Source organism: Myxine glutinosa, unplaced genomic scaffold (genome assembly GCF_964187855.1).
Source record: "Myxine glutinosa unplaced genomic scaffold, kmMyxGlut1.1 SCAFFOLD_3106, whole genome shotgun sequence".
Lineage (NCBI taxonomy): Eukaryota > Metazoa > Chordata > Myxini > Myxiniformes > Myxinidae > Myxine > Myxine glutinosa.
In genome coordinates this window covers 1-27,147 of record NW_027619199.1, presented here as the reverse complement: position 1 = coordinate 27,147, position 27,147 = coordinate 1, and the positions used below count along the sequence as shown (strand labels likewise).

At 43.7% G+C, this 27,147-nt stretch overlaps 1 protein-coding gene across 1 annotated transcript in view; it reads left to right on the top strand.

Annotated features, from left to right (window-relative positions):
- Positions 1-25,080, top strand: part of LOC144889363 (myotubularin-related protein 13-like) — a 32,395-nt gene extending 7,315 nt beyond the window's left edge. Inside the window, exons 6-8 of the mRNA XM_078769561.1 lie at positions 1,871-1,984; positions 9,805-9,882; positions 24,676-25,080. Coding sequence (XP_078625687.1) covers positions 1,871-1,984; positions 9,805-9,882; positions 24,676-24,963 — 480 coding nt within the window. The 3' untranslated portion in view covers positions 24,964-25,080. The remainder of the gene's footprint in view (positions 1-1,870; positions 1,985-9,804; positions 9,883-24,675) is intronic.
- Positions 25,081-27,147: the final 2,067 nt, after the last annotated feature.

The window sequence follows — 27,147 nt, the reverse complement described above, 5'->3', positions numbered from 1 at the left end:
TCGTACCTGGCCTACGGAGTTGAAAATCTTGTCCCACTGTCTGCTACGAGTTTTCTTATAACTTGAGGTTACCCCAGCGTTGAATAAGAAATTAACTTAGATTTCCTCATAAAAGGGTAAAATTTGAAAAGAAAGTAGATGCACATGCAAACTTGACTTGCAAATGGGAGTGTTGTTTACAATATAAGAGTTGGTATTCAATGTGATAAAGATCGTTAAAAAAAAACCAAAAGCCGGAAGTGTCGTTCTTCTAAGCAGTCTTGTACATCACCTTGTACACTAATAGGACGACGTTGAGTCGCAGTTTAGGAGATGGAGGCATTATTGATCACCATAGATGTACATAGCTGTATGGCAACTTCTTCTTCATCCCAACACTGCCACGTGTTGGGATGAAGTGTTGGGATGATCTCACATGCCACGCCCATAGCTGCTATATATCGATATGTCGTGTGGTTCTTGGAAGTATTTTGATGGCGATTTGTATTATACAGTGTTCAAATATATAATTCAATTTGAATAAAGGTTTAAAATCGGTTTAAAGGTGTATAAATAAGATCACGGGTTCTACCGATATTTTCTCCAGCATCTATTACATCACCCTATCTACCACATTACATTCATTATTCGTGCCTGTCATACGTGTCCATTATGGACGTCCTTAAAAACAGCAAGTTTTTTGCTTGGGGTGTTTTTCAATTTTGTTTGACTATCAGGCAGCCAGACGGAGTAATAATATTATCTCACTCCTTTCTGGGCATGTGCGATCGGATCAAATTCAGAGCCAAAGTACGGTAAAACAAAAAACCTGTCTTTGTATTCATGTTCCGATTAGTGTTAAATATATAACATTTGATTTAAATAAGCTGTTCCTCGATCATAAACTGATAGGACGAACGGACGGAGAGACATGAACCAATTGATTAACCCTGCGTATCACTTTGCGTGCTTTGGCTAATAATATATTTAATACAAAAAACAATGAATTTCGTAATTTTACAAAAATGACCAAATTTTGGTTTGGTATTAGAGCATTAAAGGTTTGTGGTTGAATCGTGGATGAAAAATGAATCGGTAACATTGATGACGCCCCTCCCTCCCCCCCCCCCCTTTTTTTTTCTTTTCTTCTTCGAGCTCTATTTTGCAGCTCGTGTGTGTGTGTGTGTGTGTGTGTGTGTGTGTGTGTGTGTGTGTGTGTGTGTGTGTGTGTGTGTGTGTGTGTGTGTGTGTGTGTGTGTGTGTGTGTGTGTGTGTGTGTATGTATGTGTGTGTGTGTGTATGTATGTGTGTGTGTATGTATGTATGTATGTATGTTGTGTAAAGCACTTTAACCTTGGTCAGGCTGGGCCATTATGAAGTTTGTTTGGGCTTGGGGGTTATTTTGACCCTCCTCTCCCCAAGATCTCGGAGGTGAACTTCCGATTGACACAATTTGGTGTGTAGATAGAATACCTTCTGAACAATATGCCTATATCATTGAATTAGCGATAAAATGTCTCGTTTTTAAAATGTTCTAGTTATTAATTAAGCAAGTATGCAGATTTTCAAGTTTTTTTTTTTTTTCTTTTTTTTTTTTCCCCCTCAATTTCAATGCATATTAAATTTGGTATCAAAAGATGTGCAAGGCTTCAAAGAAAATAGTCATGAAGCAGTATTTGGTAATTTTGCAGGGGTTATAGTGAAATCGTGAAATTTCTACATGGAAGGAGTCATTTTGACTCTGTTAAGACAGTCTTTTGAAAAAAACAACAAAAGTTTGTGATTTAAAAAAAACTTCTTTGCAAAAATCTTGTCAAAATTTGTCCTCTAAAGCGTGCTTGTGTTCATTCAAAATGTATAGATCTAACTTTGCAATGTTCTTGGTGAGCAGTTGGATGTGATCATTGCCGATCTGGATGGTGGAACTATAAGCACACCCGAATGTGTGCACGTGTCTACTCTTCCTGAGCCATACCTGCAGCAAATTCAGAATGTTATATCTATGGTAATACAAGTTTTCTTCTTATAAAAAGTTCTTCTTTTATTGCCGGATCAATGGTAGTTTCAATATTTGCAGAGTGTTGCTTTTTATTACTCTGCCCTCGAAGGTGGCCGGAGGCATTATGTTTTCGGGTTGTCCGTCCGTACGGGCTAAACCTCGTTTTTCTCAGCAACCACATGTCCAATTGAGACGAAACTTTCACGGTAGAAGTGACACCCATGCAAAATGATTTTATGATAATTGTGACGTCATAGGTCATGTGGTATGGCAGCCATCTTGGATTAAACGTAAATAATAATAATAAATTTTCTCGGAAACCGCAGCATGGAATTTTTTTTTTTAACTTGCCACATTGTCAATTACTCCCAATGGGGAACAAAAGTATGATGATGACATCATAGGTGAAGTGGTATACCAGCAAAAAATATTTTAATTGAATTCCTTGTCATAAAAATCTGAAATTGCATGCACATGATCTATGACCCATTCGTATTGAAATATTAAATTTATGACATCAAAGGTCACATGGTTTGGCAGCCATATTGGATTTAACCTAAAACCTATAAAAAAAATATGTCATTGACTCGGCATGGTGATTAAAAGATGATCACTAAAATATCATTAGTCACATGGTGTGGCAGCCATATTGGATTGAAGGAAAATATTAAATAATTATATCTGAAACCGCTTACCCTATCAATGCGAAATTTTACAAATATCTAACACCACCGTTTCGTATAGTTTTAAAATGATGATGTTGTGGGTCACGTGGTTTGGCAGCCATCTTGGATAGAAAAAATAACCTTATCCAATCAACACAAAACTTCACAAACGTGATCCCCTACGATACATATACAGAATGTACATTTTTAAAAGTCATATGTCATGTGGTATGGCAGCCATATTAGTTTGAAAGTTGATATTTAAAAAAAACCCTTCTCTGGAACCGCCTCACCGATTGATGTGAAATCTGTCATGGCTGGTGAAAATGTGATACAGGTACTAGAAAACAGCTGAAGGGATTTAAATCAAACTTGTTTTTTTCGGACAGTGAACGAGGACACCTACCCATTGTGGGACTATGCGGAGGCATATTGGCGACACAGTCACATTGCTATAGTTTTTTTCATGTAAATATTTTGTCGCCTATTGAAGCAAACTTTGTTCACCATATGCCCTCATATATATGCAGAGACAATCCTGATTTTAGCTTGCTATTCATACTGCTGCTGTGGGTACTTGAGTATCGCATACATCTTGATTTGGTATGTCAGGCAAAGGAAATTTGTTTTAGGTCACCTGGTGACATGGCACTCATCTCAAAAGCAACATAATCTATGTGGTCTTGTTGCACATCCACACACTTCTTCCACCTCTTCACATTGTTATGGATGCTATTGTAATAAAATGTTGGTTGGTCCCAGATTCATTCCTAGCCGCATTATTCCATGACTTGGTTGTCCACACTTTTGATTCTCGCATGCACTCATCCCTTATTTTTGAAACCGTTCACACTATCCGTACACATTTTCCTGTGACATCCAGTTTGTACCATATTGTGCAGTCATTCTCTGCAGAACGTCACATGGTTTGACACCTTCACAAAAAACCATGTTGACTCCTCGTTGCCCCCATAATGGTGCATTATTTTAGTGTGCCAGTCATCTTTATAGAACGATTAATATATCTACACCTGGGGGAGGTCGGGTACTAAATGGTCAACAAATGACTTTCACATGCCCTTGCAACATCACACAAAATTTAGTTGTATGATGCATACACATGTTTAGTCATAGTGAAATTCACTTTTTAAAGTTGACACACTTGTATCGAATATCTGATGTACCATACTCATTTCAGAATGTTTATGCTTCTGGAGTAGTTTCTTGGCAAGGAGTATGTTGGGTACTTTTTGCCAATTGGGTACTTGAAAGCATTGCCAATGCTTTCCCAGTAGTCAGTCAGGGCAGAAACGTGAAAGTTTGCCATGGTGCAGGTGATAGCTTGTCCAATCTTCATGAAGGCGACCGTTACCCTTGTATATACCTCCAGTATTGTGTTGAATGACGCAATCGCGTAGCGTTGAGGCTGCACATGTGCGGAATAACACAGTCCTGTAATGGCGTCGTACTGTAGTGTCGTGTCCCTCTCTCGGCCCGCTCTTTTACTGAAATATCGACGTGAAGGCGTTTGTTCAGTATATTACAATACCCAATTTTCACGCAAATAACACACGAGCTATAGAGCTATACATTCGATTAGTTCCAAAAATTCCAATTGTGGGGTATGTGCATGTTTTATTGTAATATCTTTAATTACAGTTCTTTCGCATATTTTAACTTCACATACACTGTCACATACACTTCACATACAGTGCCCTCCATAAGTATTGGAACTGAAGTAAAATTTGTTAATATTGCCATACAGTATACTAAAGAAATTTGGATTTAAAATGAAAAGATTAATATGAGGCAAGTGTACAGATGGTCAACTTCTATTTATTTTCTATTTCTATGCATATATGTTTTACCATTGTAGACCAATCATACTTTTCATGTTTAGTTCCTCCCCCCCACCTACTCCCATTCCAGGTAAGCATAAGTTTTGGGACAAATGACTGACAGGTGTTTCTTGTTGCATTGATTGTTCACACATAAAAGCTGTCAATGTCTCGTCTTGGTTTTAACTTTTGCTTTTCGCTTAGCAGTCTGCCTTTGGAGTCAGTCGGCACAAACCAACATGAAGACCAGATAACTGTCTGAAAGGAAAGCAAGTAATTTGGAAGCTGAAAGAACAGAATAATTCAATTAGAGCCACAGCACAAAAATTGGGCATATCAAATACAGAAATTTGGAACATCTTGAAAAGGAAAGAAACCACAATTGTACAGTAATTAGCCATAAACAACGGCCAGGAAGGCCAAGGAAAACAACTACAGTTGATGACAGAAAATCATCAGAACTGTGAAGAAAAACTATAAAACAACTGTCAGTGACATCTCCAACAACCTGCAGAGTTCAGGGGTAAAAGTATCACAATCTACCGTTTGTAGAAGACTTCGACAGCAGAATTACAAAGGCTACACTGCAAGATGCAAACCTCTCATCAGCACCAAAATAGAAAGGTCAGATTGGAATTTGCCACGAAGTGCAGAGGTGACCCAGTGAGTTCTGGAACAAAATTTTATGGCCAGATGAGATCAAGATAAACATTTTACTAAGGTGATGGAAAGGTGAAATTATGGAGAAGGGAAGGAGCTGTATGTGATACAAAGCATACTACCTCATCTGTAATGTATGGTGGAGGTAGTGTCATGGCTTGGGCTTGCATTGCTGCCTCTGGAACTGGATCACTCATCTTTATTGATGATGTAACTAATGATGGCAGCAGAAGAATGAATTCGGAAGTGTACAGAAACATTTTGTCTGCCTTTGCACAATCCCATTGAGAATCTGTGGAGAGACTTGAACATTGCTGTTCACTGATGCTCCCCATCCAACTTGACAGAGCTTGAGCAAATCTGCAAGGAAGAATGGGAAAAACTCCCCAAATCCAGATGTGCAAAGCTGATAGGCATACCCAAGAACACTTAAAACTGTAATCGCTGCAAAAGGCGCCTCTATGAAGTATTGACTGAGGGGGTTGAATACTAGTGTAAATTAGATATGGCTGTATTTCATTTTGAATTAATATAAAAATCTCTAAAAACATAATTCCACTTTGACATTATGGAATATTATATGGAGATCAGTGACAAAAAAATCTTAATTTAATCCATCATTAATTCAGGCTTTAACACAACAAAATGCGAGAAAATTCCAAGGGTGTGAATACTTTCTGAAAGCACTGTAGTTCCGCGGCATGTCCCACCAGCTCTGTAAGATGTCATTCCCCACAATTTACTATCCAGAATGAAAACGCTTCACTGCATCTATTACCGTCTGGCGAATATGGCATCACCTGCTAACATCCCCCAAAAACGCGTGGCAGACTCCCCCCCCCCCCCCCCCATCCCACAGCTGCCCACAATACCTGCACGACAACTTGTGTCCTGGGTCTCAATCATTCCTCTCGTCCCATTGCATTGACCTATGTTTTTGCCTCTAGCTCTGTTCATCATTCAATCATGGCTTTCAAGCGCAAGACCAGTACTGAAGATGCGTCGGCTGCCAAGAAGTAGAAGAAAGGGATGAGCCTAATCCAGAAAGTGGAGCTGCTGCACCAGATTTCAAGAGGAGTGTTGCCTCTGGACAGGCATTATTACATGAATGAATCCACCATTCGCTACATCTATCTATAATTCCAGTAATCTCTGTGTGTCTGTGTGTTTGTGTGTTTGTGTGTTTGTCTGTGACCGCTGTTTCTCGACAACCACGGGTCCGATATACTTGAAACTTGCCAGGTATATTGCTGGGGACCCGAGGATGTGCCTTTTCAAGGTTTCATATTAATCGGACAAGTAGTTACCGAGCTATGGCGATTTCTTTACCAAACTCCGCAAGCCGTTCGCTTTGGACCAAACCATTTCATGTAAATAGAGGGGGGGGATTGTCACCGTACTCGCAAGCCGTTCGCTTTGGACCAAACCATTTCATGTAAATAGAGGGGGGGGATTGTCACCGTACTCGCAAGCCGTTCGCTTTGGCTTTGCGAATGGACCAAACCATTTCATGGACCAAACCATTTCATGTAAATAGAGGGGGGGGATTGGCACCGTACTCGCACCCACGTACCCACGTACGGGCATTGCACCCATGTACGGGCATGCCCTAGGGCACGGGCTATACATATATACATATATACATCTATCTATAATTCCAGTAATCTCTGTGTGTCTGTGTGTTTGTTTGTTTGTCTGTGACCGCTGTTTCTCGACAACCACGGGTCCGATATACTTGAAACTTGCCAGGTATATTGCTGGGGACCCGAGGATGTGCCTTTTCAAGGTTTCATATTAATCGGACAAGTAGTTACCGAGCTATGGCGATTTAGCCGTTCGCCGTTCGCTTTGGCTTTGCGAATGGACCAAACCATTTCATGTAAATAGAGGGGGGGGGGTTCTGTGGTCGTTGCGAATGGACCAAACCATTTCATGTAAATAGAGGGGGGGGGTTCTGTGGTCGTTACTGCCACGTGGTTTCAAAGTTTTTTTTTGTTGTTGTTTGCACGCATGTTTTTTTGCACGCACGTACGGGCACGTCCTAGTATGGAACAATGAGAAGATTATCCGAGATAGTTTTGCGGTAATCACTGTACCGGGCACCAAGGTGATCGCCTAGGTCCAGGACGTCGACATCGAAAGGATGAAGAAGGCTCTAAGCACATGGAAAGAGCACAACACGCAGAAGAACATGCCTTTGAGGTGACCTCTCATTCGTGCAAAGGCGAGGTTTATTAACCAGCATCTGGCTGGCGCGGATGGTGCGAGCACGAGTATGTGCTAATCCATGTGGGTACGAGCAGCCCCAGTTCATTCACAGTGAGCAGGGGATGGTTTTACCACTGTAAGGAGCAGTATGGTTTCCAAAATGTAAAGCTCACAGGCAAGCATGCCTCTGCGGACCAAGTGGTACCTGCCATAGCAGGTATTCAATGCAGAACAGACTGGCCTCTTCTGGAAAAAAATAATGCCCAGGAAAACTTTTGTCTCGAAGCGTGAGGGGACAGCATCATGATTCATGGTTGGCAAGACCAGATATCTCTTCTCTGCGCAAACACAAAAGGGTACTGTATGGTCAAACCCATGACACTGTACTGTTCCCTGAACCAGCATGCTCTCAAGGGCAAGAACAAACACGCTTCCCATGTTTTGGAGGACTAACAGGAAGGGGTGAGTGAAGGCAGCAATATTCATGGACTGGGTTCATAACTGTTTCATCTCTTAGGTGGAGAGGTACCTGACGAAACAAAACCTTGCGTTCAAGTCTCTTATGCTCGTCAATAATGCTCATGGCCACCCCACAGATCTGACCGTGGCTCACCCAAATGTCGAGGTGATCTTCCTGCCACCCAATACAACCTCCCAGATCCAGTTGCTCGACCAAGGTGTAATCTCTACTTTTAAAACGTATTACTCCCTTTGCCACATTTTGGATGCGATGGACACGCCAGGCGGTGTTGGAAAGAGTTCAACATGTGCCATCAAGGAGTTGCTGGATGAGATAAGGGCCTCCACCATCAAACACTTTATAGGGTTTCCAGACATGGTGGAGAGGCATGGAATTGTCGGGTTGGCACGGCAGGTGGGAGTGGAAGGCTTTGTCGACATGGAGCCTGAGGATTTGGAGGATCATATCGCCTTGCATGCCGACGCTCTCACCGAGGAGGAGTTGGAGGCCATTATCAAGGTTTCTGAGGAGGTGGTGGTGGGCAGTGATGAGGACGAGGTGTCAAAGTCCAACCTCACGGTCAAGTTCCTGGGTGAGGACATGTAGGCATTTGCTGACAAGATGCAAGAAGCCGACCCGGTCATGGAGCGTTACCTCAAGTTTAAGAGGTGGTTGGATGACATGATGCTCCCATACAAAGAGCTGCACAGAAACCTGTGGCAATCTGCCAAGAGCTCTCCCTCACGCATTTCTTCCTCCTTGGTCCCTCCACCTCAACAGCTTCAGCACTATGTCCTGCCTCTCCTCCAGTGCACGACTCATCAGCAACCTCACTTGCGCCCTCTTCAGCAAACTCTCCATCCTCACCCTCGGTGCACCACTCATCAGCGATCTCACCTGCATCAGCTTCAGCGCCCTCACCTACATTACTTCATGTCTTCAGTTTCAAGCTGTTCACTGCAGTTTCATTCATCGTCGTCATCGTCGTCATCATCATCGTCATCGTTCAATCAATCAATCAATCAATCAATCAATCCATCCATCCATCCATCCTTTCAATAATTCATTAATCATCATCCTTTCAATAATTCATTAATCATTCATCATCATCATTCATTAATCATTCATCATCATCATTCATAAATCATCCATTCTTCATTCATCAATCATTCATCCAATAATCATTCATCAATCATTCATCCATGAATCATTCACCCATCAATAATTCATGAATCATTCATCCATCAATCATCATCAGTCATTCTTCATCCATCATTCATCCATCCATCCATCCATCAATCAATCAATCAATCAATCATTCAATCATTCATCCATCTATCATTCATCCATCATTCATTCTTCATCCATCAAACATTCGTTCATCCTCAATCATTCATTCATCCATCATTCCTCATTCATCCATCAATCATTTATTTATCCTCAATCATTCATCCATCAAACATCATTTGAAAAGTTGTGTTTTTGTGAAATAAAAATTTGAAATGGTGCATACATGCTGTTTTTTTTTTTTTTAAGTTTTATGGAAGGTTGGTGAAACACTTTTAATAAATTGTAAATCGCATTCCTTCAATAAACATCGGAAACGGTACCTGGTGTTTTAGTTTGTTTTTATTAGTAAGTTTTTATTTTTATTTGAAAATGCAATTATGTGCATTTGTGGTCAAAAACATTTTAAACTTAAACAAAAATTCCTCTATGAATCGGTTACCGCTGAGAACCTATCCCCCCTTTTCCCATTGAAAAAATGCCCCTACATTTGTGGATTTCACATTGCGGGCATTTTCCAGGAACATATCTCCTGCGAAAGTTGGGGTCCGACTGTACTGCAAAATGTATCAGCAGAATGACTATTGTCATGACAAAATTGTTTGCAAGTCAATGCTGTTTTAGTCACTGATAGTATGGAGTTGAATGCTTGATTGATAATTGTTCCTTATTCTTACCCATTTATCTACCTCTCTTTACACTTGGCAGGTGCTGCATCCCGACCTGGAGAAGGCAGACCTTGCTTTTGCCACTTTGTCCCCAGTTCCTGCAAAGGCTGAGATGCTGGTGGGGATTGAGTCTGAGACTGTACCTGCTTTCCTTGTTAGTGCATGGCTTGACTATTGTGTGACATTCATTCATTCATATTGTTATTATTATTATTTTTATTATTATTTTTAATGATTATTATTATTATTATTATTATTATTATTATTAATTATTAGCCTACCCCTATCACATAGGGGAAGGCTTGTTGCTGTTGTATGGTTTGTTTCTCCAAATTTTTGGCCCAAATTTTTAATGGTAGAGTTTTAGACCCCCAGGTGTACTAACCACCATTTATAAATTATTTTTTTTAAACACTCCAAATTTCCAAACTGTATCAATTTCGGAGCTACATCTCAGGGCTGGTTGGAATTTTCAGAATGAAATTTTGCATCAATAATGCGAATAGAAAGTATGTGGGGTGGACTTAATTTTTAATGTCATGATTGTATCATCAATCATTGCAACATTTTTCAACACAACTCGACTAAAGTTTGTCTGATCAGAATGGAATTGCCCTCTCTTGATTGCTTTGGGCAAGACGCATTTAAACTTTATTTACATTATACCCGTCCGTGTTAAATGCCAAGGTCTTACACCCTTTGGGGTGCGAAATCACCATTTATAATTTTCTCCTTTTTTCTGCCAATGTCCGAGGATTTTCGGATTGAAATTTTGCATCAATAATGGGAATAAAAAGTGTTGGGTTTATTTAACTTTTTTGACTTTGACCTAATTGTGAAGGTCATAACTGAATGATTGACATTTAAACATTTTTATGTCTCTGCCCCTGAAGGTGGCCGGAGGCATTATGTTTTCGGGTTCGTCTGTCAGTCCGTCCATCAGTAAGGGCTAAACCTCATTTTTCTCAGCAGCCACATCTCCAATTGAGATGAAACTTTCAGGGTAGGAGTGACACCCATGCAGAATGATTTTATGATAATTGTAACGTCATAAGTCAGGTGGTTTGGCAGCCATATTGGATTTAACCTAAAACCTTTAAAAAAACATCTTCTCCCAAACCACCAAATCAATTGGCTCGAAACTTTGTGTGTCATTGACTAGGCATGGCGATTAAAAGATGATCACGAAAACATCGTTGGTCACATGGTGTGGCAGCCATATCGGATTGAAAGAAAATATTAAATAATTATATCTCTGAAACCGCTTACCCTATCGATGCTAAATTTTACAAATATCATCTAAAACCTTTGTTACATATCGTTTGAAAATGACGATGTCGTAGGTAACGTGGTTTGGCTGCCATCTTGGATAGAAAAATGAACCTTATCCGATAAACACGAAACTTCACAAACTTTATTCCCTACCCATACATATGCAGAGTGTACATTTTTAAGGTCATATGTCACGTGGTGTGGCAGCCACATTAGCTTGAAAGCCGATATTTTATATAAATCCCTTCTCTGAAACTGCTTAACCGATCGATGTGAAATCTGTCATGGCTGGTGAAAATGTGATACTTGAAAACAACTGAAGGGATTTAAATTAAACTTGTTTATTTTTAGGACAGTGAACGATGGCATATACCCGTTGTGGGACGATGCGGAGGCATATTGGCGACAGTCGCATTGCTCTAGTTTTACCATAACTCGACTGAAGTTTATCTGATCTGAACTAAATCACCCTCTCCAGATAGCCGAGAGCAAGATGCACTTACACTTAGTTTACATCATTCCCCTCCGAGTTAAAATTAAAGGTCAAATGGTCTGGAAAAAAAAAAAACCCCACTTTTTTTTGTCATTGCTCAATTTTACCAATGCGGAATCTCAATGCCCTCTTGGCCTTCCAAGACGTTTTTGCAACATAATAGTGTATCTGCACTGAAGTTGTGCACTTGATGTTTGATTTGTGTCCTTGACCTACTTTTTTCGGATCGTGTCCTTATTAATAAAAAATACTCTTGATCATAACTTGAATAACTTTCCTCCAATTTTCATGGTGTTGAGCTTTATGGATAAACTGTAGATGGGGATACATTTTCTTAATCTACACCCTATCCCTAAATGTGGAAGGTCAAGGTCATATTGTAGTCCCAACAAAATATGGCCATCATTGGATTGCTGGCAAAGGATAAGTCGCAGGCAATCGCCAAGGGTACACCTCCCACGGTCGGGTTTAACCTTGGCGATCGTTTTGTGTTCGCAGATGTCTAATGATTTTCACCTGCACATTCATGCATGCAAACCATCCTGCTCAAAAGGAAGTAAGGACCCACTTGTGTGCTTGCATGCAAATGTGCATGTTGTCAAAGCTTGATTTTTATTACGTGTTCCATCGTATTAAGGAATACATTTAATCAAACGAATAACATTCTGCAGCCATTCAATCACAATTCTCAAAACGGCTCACCAAAAAATACCATCTGGTATCTCTAATTCGACAGTGAAACTGTTTTTTATTTACAGTGTGAAAGACTCACAACAACAACAACAGGCATTTTAAGGCCATTTTCCCTGCTACAGCGGGGGTTAGCCTTGCGGGCCCCATGACAATCTTCTCCATTTTGCCCTATTTTCTGCATCTCCCCTTGTTAACCCCCTTGCCCGCATTTCTTTTTCCACCACCTTTAGCCAAGTCTTTCTCGGTCTTCCCGGTCCTCTACTCTCTCCTACATTCATTTCCATCACTCTTCTCAACCAGTCACTTTCATCCTTCCTCAACACATGACCAAACCATCTCAACCTGTTTCTCTACACAGCATCCATCACAGGCTCTATTCCCATCATCTTTCACAATTCATCATTTGTCTTCCTCTCTCTCAATGATATTCCACACATCCACCGAACCATTTGCATTTCCACCCTTTCCAGCCTTCATTGCTGCTCTGTGTTCATTACCCATCTCTCGCTCCCAGAAAGCATAACACTTCTCACACATGCAGCATACACCTTTCCCTTCAGCTTCAACGACACTCCCCTCCTCATCAGCACGGCCACTCAGTTCCCGAAACTTCTTTCATGCACATCTCACTCTAGCAACCGTCGCCGAGTCTGATCCATCTTCTCCATTCAGCATGTCTCCTAGGTAGCAAAATGTTTTCACACCTTCCAGCTTCACGCCGTCTCCATGATTCAACTCAACATTTCAGCCATCTGCAGCTCCCTCTGTGCACACCTTACACTTGAATGCAGCTGCCACACTCGCTAATGATCCTCTCAGACCACTACATTTCTGATGAACCCACTTAGCGCACATTGTACATTGAATGGAGTTCACTCCGCCACCCTTTCTGCACACAGCATACAGCCACTTCCCAGTTCTTTCCACCTCACCACATGCTTTACCACTTGCCCTCACCTTCGTCTTTCCGATATTTGTGAAAGACTTACAAATGAAGTTATATGTTTTATAAATTAATAACACAGGTCATTGCGTTGAGACATTTTGCAAATTGATGAATTTGGATCAGCCCGTTTGGTGCTCACATCTGAGCACTCCCATTCAATTCCAGTTTGCATTGTCAATTTCACCATTGTCAATTGCTGTTCCAATGAATTTAGAAATATATTGTCTTTTATCCTTGTCCTGCTCTTTTCATTTATGTACGAGTCGCATTATTTTGTATTGAAACCTCACATTGCAGCGTTATTAGGAAAGTACATTGCCATCAACGCAAAACAGGCTGCCTCTTGGCAATTACAGTCATATTAACATGACATTGTTGAAGGATTACTCTTGCAGCCTGGAGCACCTCCAAGTTGCTATGGATCACCCAAAGCAAGTTGTTCATAATGTGATGTTCAATCACTGGTTAAAGCTAAATATGTTAGCAAGGGCAGTTGGTTTCAGATTGTACAAATAAGCAGATTATGCAGCTTGAATAATCATGAAAACACCAAAAGAGAACACATCATTTCCTGATAATTTTGGCCTTTATTTTCAACAACATGGATTGAGACACGTTTTAAAATTGTGAAAAAGCTTCCATTTTAATCAGTATGATGAATGACCCACTCTGGCATTCAGATGAATGCCCTGGAGTTCCATAACCCCATTTATATCAAGAAAATTTAGTTTTCCTTCAATATGCATCTGGATTTATTTATTACTAGCAAAAATACTCGGCGTTGGTTGGCAACGGCAACGCAGAGTTGCTTTATTACAGAAATATTAAGGGAGGGGAGGAGGGAGAGGAAGAGGAGAGTGAGGGGAGAGGAGAGTGAGGGGGAGAGAGGAGTGAGGGGAATGAGTTGGGGGGTGGGGGGTGGGCAGAGTTAGGAGGGAGAGGAGTGAGGGAAGAGAAGAGAAGAGTAAGGTGGGAGAGGAGAGTGAGAAAAGAGGAGTGAGGGGTGGTGAACGGAGAGGAGAGGAATGAGGGTGGGGAAAGGAGGGTAGTGAGAGGTGGGGCTTTTTGCAAGTACCGCTGGGCCAACAACCTCCAAATTTGGCACACAGATCAAGTCTGATCGGGGGATTGTGCTGAGGGTATTTTCATGCACCACCTCAGCCTATAAGGACCCCTAATACTTATTTTACATGCTTTTTAAATGCTTGAGGGATTAGATTACGTGCTTGAGAGAAGACCTTTTACATGCTTGGGAGATTTGACCCCTGAAGATCCTGAATACTCCAAAGACCCATAACACCATTAAAACACTTGAAGACCCCCAACACCCCTAAGACCATTTAAAACCTCAAATACCGACCCCAAAGATCCCTCAGACCCATGAAGACCCTTTAAGGCCTTTAAGACCCAGAATACTCTTAAGATCCTGAAGACTTTTTAAGACCTCAAAGACACAAAACACCCCGAAGACCCTTAAGATATTTAAGACTTTGAAGACCCTTTAGACCCCAAACACCCTTTAGACCTGGAAGATCCTAAAGACCCAAAAACCCTTTAAGATCCCTTTACCCACCGGCCTTGCCTCAACTCACCGTTTTATATAAACACAAATTGGCATCGCCTTAACTCGCTTCTTAAATAAATCTCAACTTGCCATTTAAAATATACCCTGCTGCCCCCCACCTCACCAGCTCTCTTGCCCCGTCCCCCCACCCCTTCTCAAATAGTTATCGTTTGAAGATCTGGCCAGTATATGTTGCCAATGTTCACGCTGTTTCTCTGGAGGAAGAAGAATAATAGCTGAGTTTCTCTGTAATGATTTTCGTGTTTGAAGAATCATAATTATCAGAAGCAGATCGTTTCTCTGTCATGTTTTCCGAGTGAGAATGAAAAGTTTATCATCGAGTTTGAAATTCACAGCTCGAACCAACATGCCAGAGCCAACACAAGGTTGATGGACGTTATTTTTACATGTGTATATTTGTGTGGAAGTGATAGGTCGTATAATTAAAGCAGATCGCACAAAAAGGGAGAAAATATAATAGCCCAACACACAACACAGGCGAGGAACCACCCAAGGCACGGGAAGGAGGGGTTCGGGGCAAGGGTGGCATTCGTTTGTCGATATATGGACTTTTTACTTTTTGATGTAAGGAAATAAATAAAATAGGCTCAATCTGGGGAGGGAGTAGGGGTGTTCCATCGCCAAGCAGCTTGTAGAGTGTTCGCCAAGCAGCTTAAGCACTCCAACAATACTGTTGAGATGCTGGGGTGTCCCACAATGTCCGAATTAGACAAATTAACACTTTTTTAAAACGTCAAAACTACTGGTGAGGTCAATTCTGGAGTTGAAATTTTGAAATTCTGTTCAGGTGAAGAGATTTTTTATCTTTGTGGGAATTCAATAAAGGCGCGCGCACACACGTGCGCACGCTCACGCGTTCAACACAAACACTCACACACACACACACACACACACACACACACACACACACACACACACACACACACACACACACACACACACACACACACACACACACTACCTTTTATTGTTATGGATTGTCGCAATTTTGAGGAGCATTAACTCAAGCATATATATTAGGCCTGGGCAATAATGGAAAAACCTATATCACGATAATGGACCTCATATCATGATTATCATGCAAATAGCATGATCATGCAAGTAATGTATTAAGCGCTTTGAGAACCATGTGGCATACAATAGCAATCCCCATAAATAACAAACTGAATCGTCATAGAGTCGTGTGTGTGTTCATATGCTTTATTTCATAATTCTGTTGCAATTTGTTTAAAGTCAAACCTCATTTTCCTGGACGAAATCGCTCTGCTCCGTTTGCTGAGCAATTGGACGAGCAGTTTGCAAAGCAGTTGATCGGTACGTCTGGCTTGGCAAGCAAGCAAGCTGCTTGCTAACTAAACACACCGATCAAGTTGCATGCTAACAGAATACACCAAGCATGCTGATTAATTATAATTGGGACATTTGTGAAGAAAGTCATTTTTGGTTATCTTCAGGCATTTAAAACAAGAAGAAAATGACATAAAATGTCATTATAAAATTGACGACATAAAATTGGCTTCCGGTCCGCTTCCGGTCCGGTCTGGAGAGGACGCTGGCGTTACTTGTTCGCCGCTTCTCCGACTGGGTCATTGTACATAGTCTGCTTTTCTGGTGGTCGTGGCGGCTTTTTGGCCGTTGGTCTGCTCTCTGCTCGGTCCCGGCTCTGCTCCTGGCTTCGCCTGCCCGGCTCTTCCACCGTTGCCTCAGGCCCGCTCCCGAACTGTCCTGCGCCTCATCTGCCGCTTCGGCCTTTACTGTCTTGCTCGCCGCTTCTGGCAAGCCGCTTCCACTGGCAAAGCCTACTCGTCCTCCTCGACCTTGGCCTTGTCCTCGTCCCCTTTGCTCCTGCCTGACATGGCTCGAAGGTACTCCGCTGCAAGGCTACTTCTGCTCAACACTTACTCCACCCCATCATGCATCTCTGCAATCAAATACCATGGACTCCTGCGATGACCCAGATATATTCATAGAGGCTCTGGTCGTAAGTTTGTTTACTTACAAACAGGTCACTTCATTCCCGTACTCTGGTCGGCTCAGCGCACTCCCACTCATCGTCCCAGCGCACCTGGTCACAGCAACGCACACGATCGCACCTCCTGTCTGCAAACCCTGGCTAAATCACCTGAGTTCATCCCCACTGTACAAACAAACATGAAGCTCACCCTGTTCAATACCCGGTCCCTCAACAACAAAAGCCTCATCCTGAATGACTACATTCTGGATATTAAACTGGACTTTCTCTGTCTCACTGAAACCTGGCAACAACCTCTGGACTACTTCTCACTCAACCTCACTACACCCAATGGATATTCATACATCAATAAACCACGCTCGGAGGGCCGTGGTGGTGGAATTGCCATAATACACCGACAGGGCATCAAGACCAGCCTCATCTCCATCTCATCTGCTCCATCATTTGAACACCTGGCTTTTAAACTCTCTGGTCACACGCAGTCAGTCATGGCTGTCGTCTACCGCCCTCCCAAACCACACCCATCATTCCTGTCTGACTTCTCCTACTTTCTGACCCAGCTATGTTCCCTCTCCCCCTCAATCCTCCTCCTCGGTGATTTCAATATCCACATGGACTCCACTGACTCCACAATAACCACTGACTTCACTGATTTACTCACCTGCTTTAACCTCACTCAACATGTCAACTTTCCTACCCATAACCGTGGGCACATTCTGGACCTTGTCTGCTCTACTGGATTAATTTTGCACCATCTCTCTGGCTCCGACCGCACCCTCTCTGACCACGTAGCCATCACTATGACCATCAACATCCCCACCCCAGCACCAAGGCATTATCGCACTATCAACTTCCATAAGCTAAATGCTCTTTCACCTACCTCATTCTCATCCACCCTCTCTGAATAAATGTCCACTTCTCCCTTCGTTGACCTCCACACCCCTTCTGACCTCACTGACTACTACAACCACGCTCTCTCCTCCTGCCTTGACCAGCTTGCGCCTATAAAAACCAAATCGGTTTCTTTCACCCATTCTGCTCCCTGGTTTACCCCTGAACTCCGCCTGATGAAAACTCGTGCTCGCCAACTTGAAAGACTCCGCAATAAAACAGGGCTCACAATTCACTCCCAAGCCTACAAGGACCACCTACAGCACTACAAAGATGCCCTCTCCCGCGCCCGCTCTGCCTACTACTCTCAAATTATCCACTCTGGCTCTGGAAACCCAAAAGCACTCTTCTCTACAATAAACAAACTCCTCAGCCCCCTGAACACCACCACCCAGTCATTCACAGTAGAAATCTGCATCTCCTTCCTTTCATTCTTCGAAAGCAAAATTGACAACATCTACAACAGCTTAACCACCACCGCACCTGCTCCCCCTCAAACCACCTGCCCGCCCTTATCCTGCCAACCCCAGTCTCAGTTCTCCCCAGTCTCCCCTACCGACCTCTCTGAACTCCTCATAGGAATGAAAACTGCCACCTGCACTCTTGACCCCATCCCCTCCAGCTTTGTCAAGGCCTCCCTTCCTGCTCTCTCTCCACTTATCACTGCAACAATAAACTCCTCCCTGTCTACAGGCATCGTCCCACCATCCCTCAAAATTGCTGCTGTTACCCCCATTCTGAAAAAACCTGGACTAAACCCTGACACCATAAACAACTTCAGACCCATCTCCAACCTACCCTTTCTGTCAAAAGTTTTGGAACGTGCTGTAGCCACTCAACTCAAACATCACCTCTCTGCCAATAACCTGTATGAAACATTCCAATCCAGATTCCGCTCCAACCACAGTACTGAAACTGCTCTCCTCAAAATCACCAACGACCTTCTCCTCTCCTCTGACGCCGGCAACCTCAACATTCTCATCCTCCTCGACCTCAGCACCGCCTTTGACACCATCAATCACACCATCCTCCTCACCCGACTTGAAACCACCTTTAACATTACTGGCACTGCCCTCTCTTGGATCAAATCATACCTCTCTGACAGACACCAGTTCATCTCCATCAATAACTGCAAATCCCCCACTGCTCCCCTCCCCCAATACAAGGTGTCCCCCATGGTTCAGTTCTTGGCGCCCTTCTGTTCATCCTGTACTTGTCCCCCCTTTGTCACTTAATCCGCCGTCATGGTCTCCAATTCCACTGCTTCGCCGATGACATCCAGCTTTTCATCTCCACCAAGTCCATCTCCACCGTCACCCACTCTATCCTGACAAACTGCATCACTGAAACAAAATCCTGGCTTCAAATCAACTTCCTCAAACTTAACTATGATAAATCTGAAATAATCATCATTGGCTCAAAAACGCTCACCAAATCCACCCATAACTTTGCCCTCAACATCGACGGTTTCCCAGTGTCCACCTCCCCTCACATCCAGAATCTGGCATCATCTTTGACCAAACCCTCTCCTTCGACAAATACACTAAACAGATCACAAAGACAGCCTTCTTTCACCTGAAAAACATCGCCCGTCTCCGTCCATCCCTCTCCTCCACGGCTGCAGAAACCCTCATCCACGCCTTCATCACCTCCCGTCTGGACTACTGCAACAGCCTCCTCTATGGTTCACCCTCAATAATCACCAATAAACTCCAATACATTCAGAACTCCGCTGCCCGTCGACTTACCCATTCCCGGACCCGTGACCACATCACCCCCGTCCTTTATAAGCTTCACTGGCTCCCCATCCCCCAGAGAATCCAGTACAATATCCTCCTCTTGCCCTACAAAGCCCTCCATAACCTGGCCCCATCCTACCTGACTGACCTCCTCTCCAGGTCCAGACACACTCCCACCCGCAACCTCCACTCTGCTGGTACCAACCTCCTGACCCCCCCCCCCCCCCCCCCATCCGGACCAAATTCAGATCCTGGGGGGACAGGGCCTTCTCCATCGCTGCTCCCACCCTCTGGAACTCACTACCTCACACCATCAGAGACTCCTCCTCACTCACCACATTCAAAACATCACTCAAGACCCACCTGTTCAACACTGCATTCAACATTTAACCCACAGCATTTAACCCCTGACTATCTCTTCTCCTTCTCCTTCCTTTTGCTTTGATTATTTACCTATTGATTTTTGTCTTTTTGCACTTGTTTTTTGTACTCTGTCAAAGCGCCTTTGGGCTTCTTGAAAAGCGCTATATAAAATAAATGTATTATTAGCCTCCGCCGTGGTTTTAGTAATTTTGTTGTACGGAGTTAAAGGCTGGCAGTCTACCATCTTTGGTCGGATGATAAAACAAAAATTTCTGCATATGTATACTCTCATGTATTGTATTTGTGCCAATTATGAACAAAATCGATCCATACATCTCCGAGATATGGTTGCGGATGGAAGGATGAGACCAAATCCATAATCCCCCGTTTCGGACTAAGTCCAACGGGGGCAAATAACGCCTTTGATGTGGAATTTCGCGAATGATAACTGCTAAGCAATCCCATGTCATGACAAAAATGTGATAAATAAAAAAATACGACAGTCTTTCCCGCTTCAAGCCTGGTGTTGGCTTAGCGGTTAGGGTGCCGGCTTGGGATCCTGGGATCCTGGGTTCGAATCCCGGTCGATCGCTGAATTAACGCCAGGGGGGGTTGACTCAGCCCGTCATCCTTCCGAGGTCGGCAAATTGAGTACCAGCTTGCTGGGATGAATGATCCCCGTGTGTACCCCGATTTGGAATAGGTACACCGTATCCCTGCGTGTCGTGTCGTAAGAGGCGACTGAGGGTTGGCGTCAGGAAGGGCATCCGGCCATAAAAACATTGCCTCAAACAGGGAACCATGATTGTCATGGGGCCCGCAAGGCTAACCCCCGCTCCAGCGCGGAAAATGGCCTTAAAACGATCATTCATTCATTCAGTCTTTCCCCGCTTCGTTTGGTACAACAAGAATGGTGAGAGGAGAGAAGAACAAGATGATCTGCTTGTCCTTGTCCTCGATGCCAAAACGACACACACCGAGTACGCTCATCTTCTCGATCTTTGACCATGATGTTGCCTTGAGTGCTTAACTTCACGCACAGACAAAGCTAAGTCAAACGGATTTACAATTTCGATACCGGATTACCGGAAGCACTTTTGGCACCTTGAGACTTGAGTAGCTGGTTGTTTCTTTTGATGTTTATTATTGTTTAACGATGTACTATTTAAATTACATCTTGGAGAATATACATTTCATATTGCATCACCTGCTTTATTTTATAGAGCTGCATTTAATAGGGGTATATCTTTTGAGAGAAACTAAACATGCTAAATGCAGCCAATGCACCGTCAATATCCGGGTTCAAAGTGCAAGTGCATTGGTTGAATGGGTTAAAAAAAAATTTACTTTTTTTTTTACGATATGGTTTAGGCTCGTGGAAGAGCTATGACAGACCAAATCATGACACAACATAACAAAGGGAACAACAGGAGAGAAGGGAAACGCCAACAGCAGGGTGGAGGGAGAAAATAGACGGAGACAGACAAATAAACGATGCAGGTAACTATGAAGGTTAGGGAGAACACAGAGGGTAGACAAGACTAATCAATAAGCAAAATGTTTGGGAGTGGTTTAACAGGTGGAGAAAAGATCATGATTTGGATGGGAGATGGCTTGAGATGGTGGTGAACAGCTGTCTTGAAGACCTGGAGGAAAGAATGAGATTTTTTTTTTTTTAAATGTTGGAGGCTCCAGGCACGGCCCTCATCGAGGCTAGGCCTGCAATAATAGAGAAGAAAAGTGTATGGTGTTTGTTTGCGAGAAAGAGATTAAAGCTATTATAATTTGAGTGAGACAGAAAGGAACACCAGGAATCCTGACACGGAGAGTGCAAGATGTTTCCGGGCACCACGTTGACACTCTTAAGTCAGGACTGGAGTACTACCCTGAGCGGTTGCTGTCTACAACCTACTATCTATCAAGATTTGATACGACCGATTGAGAGATTGAAGAGAGTGTGGAAGGTGGTTCCACAGGTGGGGAAAAAAGGAATAAGTGAGTGGTGAGCAATGGCTCTGGATTTAGGCAGTTTCACTAGGAGGGGGATGCTGGTGGATCGCTTGCGTCCTGCAGATACCTGAGGAAGACAAAGCACGGAGAGGGCAGAGGGTGCACGTCTTGACAAGGCATCACGTTGACGAGGCACAACTAGGTTTTCGAAGAGGGAGACAAGTTTGAAAGCTCATTCTTGAGATTGGACAGATGTTGTTTTTTGGCCCTCCAGAGAATAGATGCACTTGCTGCGAGCTTTGTGGAATGATCCGAGGTTGTAGTCAGTTGGATTTGCCTTCCAGGAGGAGAATGCAAGTTGTTTCAAAACAACTGCCTCACTACGGGATTCAGAGTACCAAGAACGGGAGGATGGTTAAGATAATTGAAGAGATGGGATGAATATGTGCATAAGAGAGAGCAGGTTTCTGTAAAAAAAAAAAATTCCCAAGCTGAATTAACATCAGCGGCAGTGGATATAGGAGACCAGTCCTGATTTGTAAAAAATATATATATATTATTTACGGCGAATATGCGAGGCGCAAATGCAGAAGCAGCTCACACGTTTATATATTATGAATTATATAAACGTATATATGTATATATATTATAAAACAGCAGTTTATGGTGGATGCTGACTTTAGAGTTTGAATTGCTGAAATTTCTTTGCATGTCCTAGTTATTTTGCTGCTCAGGGAAAACCATGTGCCTGACACATTTTAGTGTTTATTCTTTGGTAAATATATTGGCATTGCGTTTGGAACACCAATACTAGGGACTTCCAGTGAAATACAGGGTGCTTCAAAAAATGTTAACACTTCTGAGATATATAGTCCCATATAAGTGTTGACATTTTTTGAGGCACCCTGTAGCTCCGTTTTTTAAATGTTTTATTCCAGTGAAATACATTGGATTAGTATTTTATGCACCATGACTTGCTACTTGGTCATTTTTTTTCCTGGGTTTAATGCCCCACGACATACTCTGCCAATTCATTGGCATCCCCAAAAGCAAAAACAAAAGCCTGACGTTTTCCTGAGCAATACATTCCTTTAGACAGACGTGTTGATTTATTACATTAGTTTTCCTTTCTGCTTAATTACTGTCTGAAGCATTGCATTTAGCGGTGTGCATGCGTAGGTGTCTGCAGTTGTGGCATCGCTTGGGAAAAGTCCAGGCCATAAATACTCCTGTGATGGTTAAAGTATTAAAAAAATTCCATTGCTCGATGTGATCTCTGCTCACTTGGACCCTGAATGAACCATTTGTACAAGTGTAGTCCAATGTTTACATGGATCTTTATTCTCTAACACCAAAGTACAGAGATGAATTAAACTTAACCTTTTTGATATCCTGAATTCTAAGGTAGTCCCCCACACTACTGTGCACATTTCCCCATTAATATAGTCACAACTTTGTACTTTTGAAAAATATATTTTGGCTGGGTATGTAACCATTTCAGGATACGTATGTTGATGCCTTTGCCATGCTTCACCTGAATGTCAACCAAATTTTCTTCTCCCCCCTCCCCCCCACCCCAAAGAGTGTGAAAGTATTTCAAGGTGAAAAGTCCGGTCTGCAAGACATTTTATTTTTAACCCATCATATTTTTAACCTTTGCAACCCATCAGCGACTGTAGCAGTGGTTGTGTTTGCCGAGTGAGAGCAAACATTACTGTGCAGTAAAGTTGCACTACGAGACGGCATACCTCCTGTGATTTGCATGTTGCTTGTCTTACTTGATTACGAAACAAATTGCTGTCAGAGTGCATTTGATGGTTTTCCAACATAAAGGAAATTCCAGACAAATTAAACCATTGAGGCCCAAAAACTCCAATGCCATTAGCTTTCTGCCTGATAGTTATAATTCTGGGAGGGGGAGCATTATTGCTTAGTCTTGGTGTGTGTGGTGTCTGCGTTTTGTAGAATATTTTTTCCTTTATTTAATTGTTAATTTTTCGATTTTTTTTTTTTTTTAACCAAATTTCAATTACCGTATTTTCACGCAAATGATGCGTTGGCTACACGTTAAATTGGTTCCAAAAATTCGAACTGCGGAGTATATCCATTTGCAGGTTATATGGGGTATTTCACCATGTGGCACATGACAACCACAGGGGACCAAGTTAAATGATCAAGGAGATACAAAAAGAGGCAGTTTTTTGCAAGTTTAATTGTAACATCTTTAATTTTTGTTTTTTCACATATTTTACCGACACATTTATATCTAATTCCAAAGCTATTTAAGATATCGGTAAATCGTCTTCCGTAAATCCCACAAAGTCCTCGTCTTCTGTGTCGCTGTGAACCAGTTGAAGCAGCTTGGAGTAAGCAAGTGTGGGGTGTGTTCGGTTACCAAGTTTTTTTGGAGAGCGCTCGCCAAGTTTCTTTAAGCACTCAAGCAAGCACTCAATTCAAAACCGTTGATAAGTAATGTCTGCCTTGGCAAGAGCTAGCTGGTTGGGTCTCTGCTCCTGAATAGCAATGTAACTCCAGCTTCATTAGTTGTCGGTCATACTAGTTTCTGCTGAAGTACAGTGGGCGCAGGTTTGGTTCGACCTCATTCACATCGTGTTGTGTTTTGTGTGATATGTGCGATGTGTGATATTGTGCGTGTGTGATGCGATGCGTGTGTGATGCGATGCGTGTGTGTTTGCCGTGTGTGTGTGTGTGTGTGTGTGTGTGTGTGTGTGTGTGTGTGTGTGTGTGTGTGTGTGTGTGTGTGTGTGTCGTGCATACATATGCGTTGCACGTGTGTGTGTTTGCATGCTTTTGTCACTCACCAACCGCTCCTCACTTTCATTATTTTTCTTTCTTCCACGTCTCCTCCTGCTCCTCTTCTCTCCCCCTGCTCCTCTTCCTCTCCCCTGCTCCTCTTCCTCTCCCCTTCCCCATTTCCTCCCTTTTCCCCATCTCCCACCTCTTCTTCCTCCTCTTCCTTCTCCTTACATTTCACTTTATCATGCAGGACAAGGAAGTCCGGGCTACATTCCTACGACTCTTCGCTCAACTATTGCAAGGCTATCGTTCCTGCTTGCAGCTTGTTCGCATTCATGCAGAGCCTGTGATCAAATTCCATAAGGGTAACTACAGCAATCATTACATGGCCAATTTTTTTTTTCTCCACATGTTGAAGTTTTTACAATTTTCTCTGATGCTGAGGTGTTCAGTTATAATAATTTCGATCCCATCTAGCTTTGTAGTCTTATATATCTGGACTAGCAGAATCCCGTGGTTAATAAAATACACGATATAAAAAAGGAAGCCTTTTATTCTTGTGCTGGTTGAAAGAGCTCAAAATAGGAGGTTATCTATTTCTTAATAGCAAAGTAAAACAAAAAATTCTGCATGTGATCGAGGCAGCAGTATGTTGCCGACACAGAACTCGGTTAAAAAATTTGTCTGATTGAAAAACAAATTCCAGTTGGTTTGGATTAATGTAAAGCAACTTTACTCTGTATATAAACATCATTATCTCTCTCTCTCTCTCTCTCTCTGTCTCTCTCTCTCTCTCCCTCTCCCTCTCTCTCTCCCTCTCTCTCCTCTCTCTCCCTCTCCTCTCTCTCGACCTCTCTCTCTCACCCTCTCTCTCCCTCTCTCTCCCTCTCTCTCTCTCTCCCTCTCTCCCTCTCTCTCCCTCTCTCTCCCTCTCTCTCCCTCTCTCTCCCTCTCTCTCTCATCTCTCCCTCTCTCTCCCCTCTCTCTTCCTCTCTGTCCTCTCTCTTCCTCTCCCTCCCTCTCTCTCTCTCTCTCTCTCTCCCTCTCACTCCCTCCCTCTCTCTCTCTCTCTCTCTCTCTCTCTCTCTCTCTCTCTCTCTCTCTCTCTCTCTCTCTCCATGGCTTTGTTCCTATGCACGGCCAAATATTTTGAGTTACAAACTCCAAATATGGGGTAAAATACAACTTTGTGCGAGGTGTAACATAGGTTATGTGGCCACTCCCACATGCTGAGGTATAGGGAGAGTGGGGTGGGGCAGGTGGTGCGTGGGGGGGGCGGGGGCGTGGGGTTGAAAAGGGGGAGGGAGTAAATTCTCTATGTGAAAGTGTTCCGTGTAGTGCCACCTGGTGGTTGTGGCAGAGGTATTACAATTTAGTTTTTTCCCTGGGCAACCCTGTGGTTAAAGCATCCTTCGCACGGGTAAATTTGTCCACCTCCTTCCTCAAGCCTACGAACCTTCCTCCCCTTCACAAAATAGAGTGGCCTTTCAAAGCCTGTCATTGTGTGTGAGACAAGCATGAGAAGGGCAAGGGACGTGACGACTAATTGGTCCATCAGAAAAGCGACGGTAGGCTCTTCGAGGGAGGCTCTTCTGGCATTTCCATGTTTCAGGGAGGGACTGACAGACAGACACAGCATCGGCCTAATATATATATATATATATATATATATAATTATATATATATATATATTCTAGTGGGGTCACCCGTGGGAATCCCACGGGCATGGACGTGTGTGACATTTGGACATATTGAGTCAGATGCTGCACCTGCACATTCAGTTTTACAAAATAGTTACTTGCAATTTGTCAGATCCACAAATGATGTAATCTACATAATTTATTTACTTCTGATAACATGTGAATGCATGTGCGTGCACATGGGAAATACAGTTTGAAATGTGTTATTAAATATCATGTAAAATGTGACCAAGAAGCTCAAATCCCTCTCCCTCACCGCCCCCACCCTCCCACATCGCGACACATCATGCACACATCACGCACACTGCACCGACGGGAATGGGTCACACATGGGGGGAGAGTGGGTCGCACACACACGGGGGAGTGGGTCGCGCACACACGGGGGAGTGGGTCGCGCACACACGGGGGAGTGGGTCGCGCACACACGGGGGAGTGGGTCGCGCACACAAGGGGAGTGGGTCGCGCACACACGGGGGAGTGGGTCGCGCACACACGGGGGAGTGGGTCGCGCACACTCGGGGGAGTGGGTCGCGCACACACGGGGGAGTGGGTCGCGCACACGGGGGAGTGGGTCGCGCACACGGGGGAGTGGGTCGCGCACACACGGGGGAGTGGGTCACGCACACACGGGGAGTGGGTCGCGCACGACACGGGGGAGTGGGTCACGCGCACACGGGGGAGTGGGTCCGCGCGCACACGGTGGGAGTGTGTCGCGCGCACACGGGGGAGTGGGTCGCGCGCACACGGGGGAGTGGGTCGCGCGCACACGGGGGAGTGGGTCGCGCGCACCGGGGGAGTGGGTCGCGCGCACACGGGGAGTGGGTCGCGCGCACACGGGGGAGTGGGTCGCGCGCACAACGGGGGAGGGGTCGCGCGCACACGGGGGAGTGGGTCGCGCGCACACGGGGGAGTGGGTCGCGCGCACACGGGGAGTGGGTCGCGCGCACACGGGGAGTGGGTCGCGCGCACACGGGGGAGTGGGTCGCGCGCACACGGGGGAGAGTGGGGGTTGCTTTACCCTC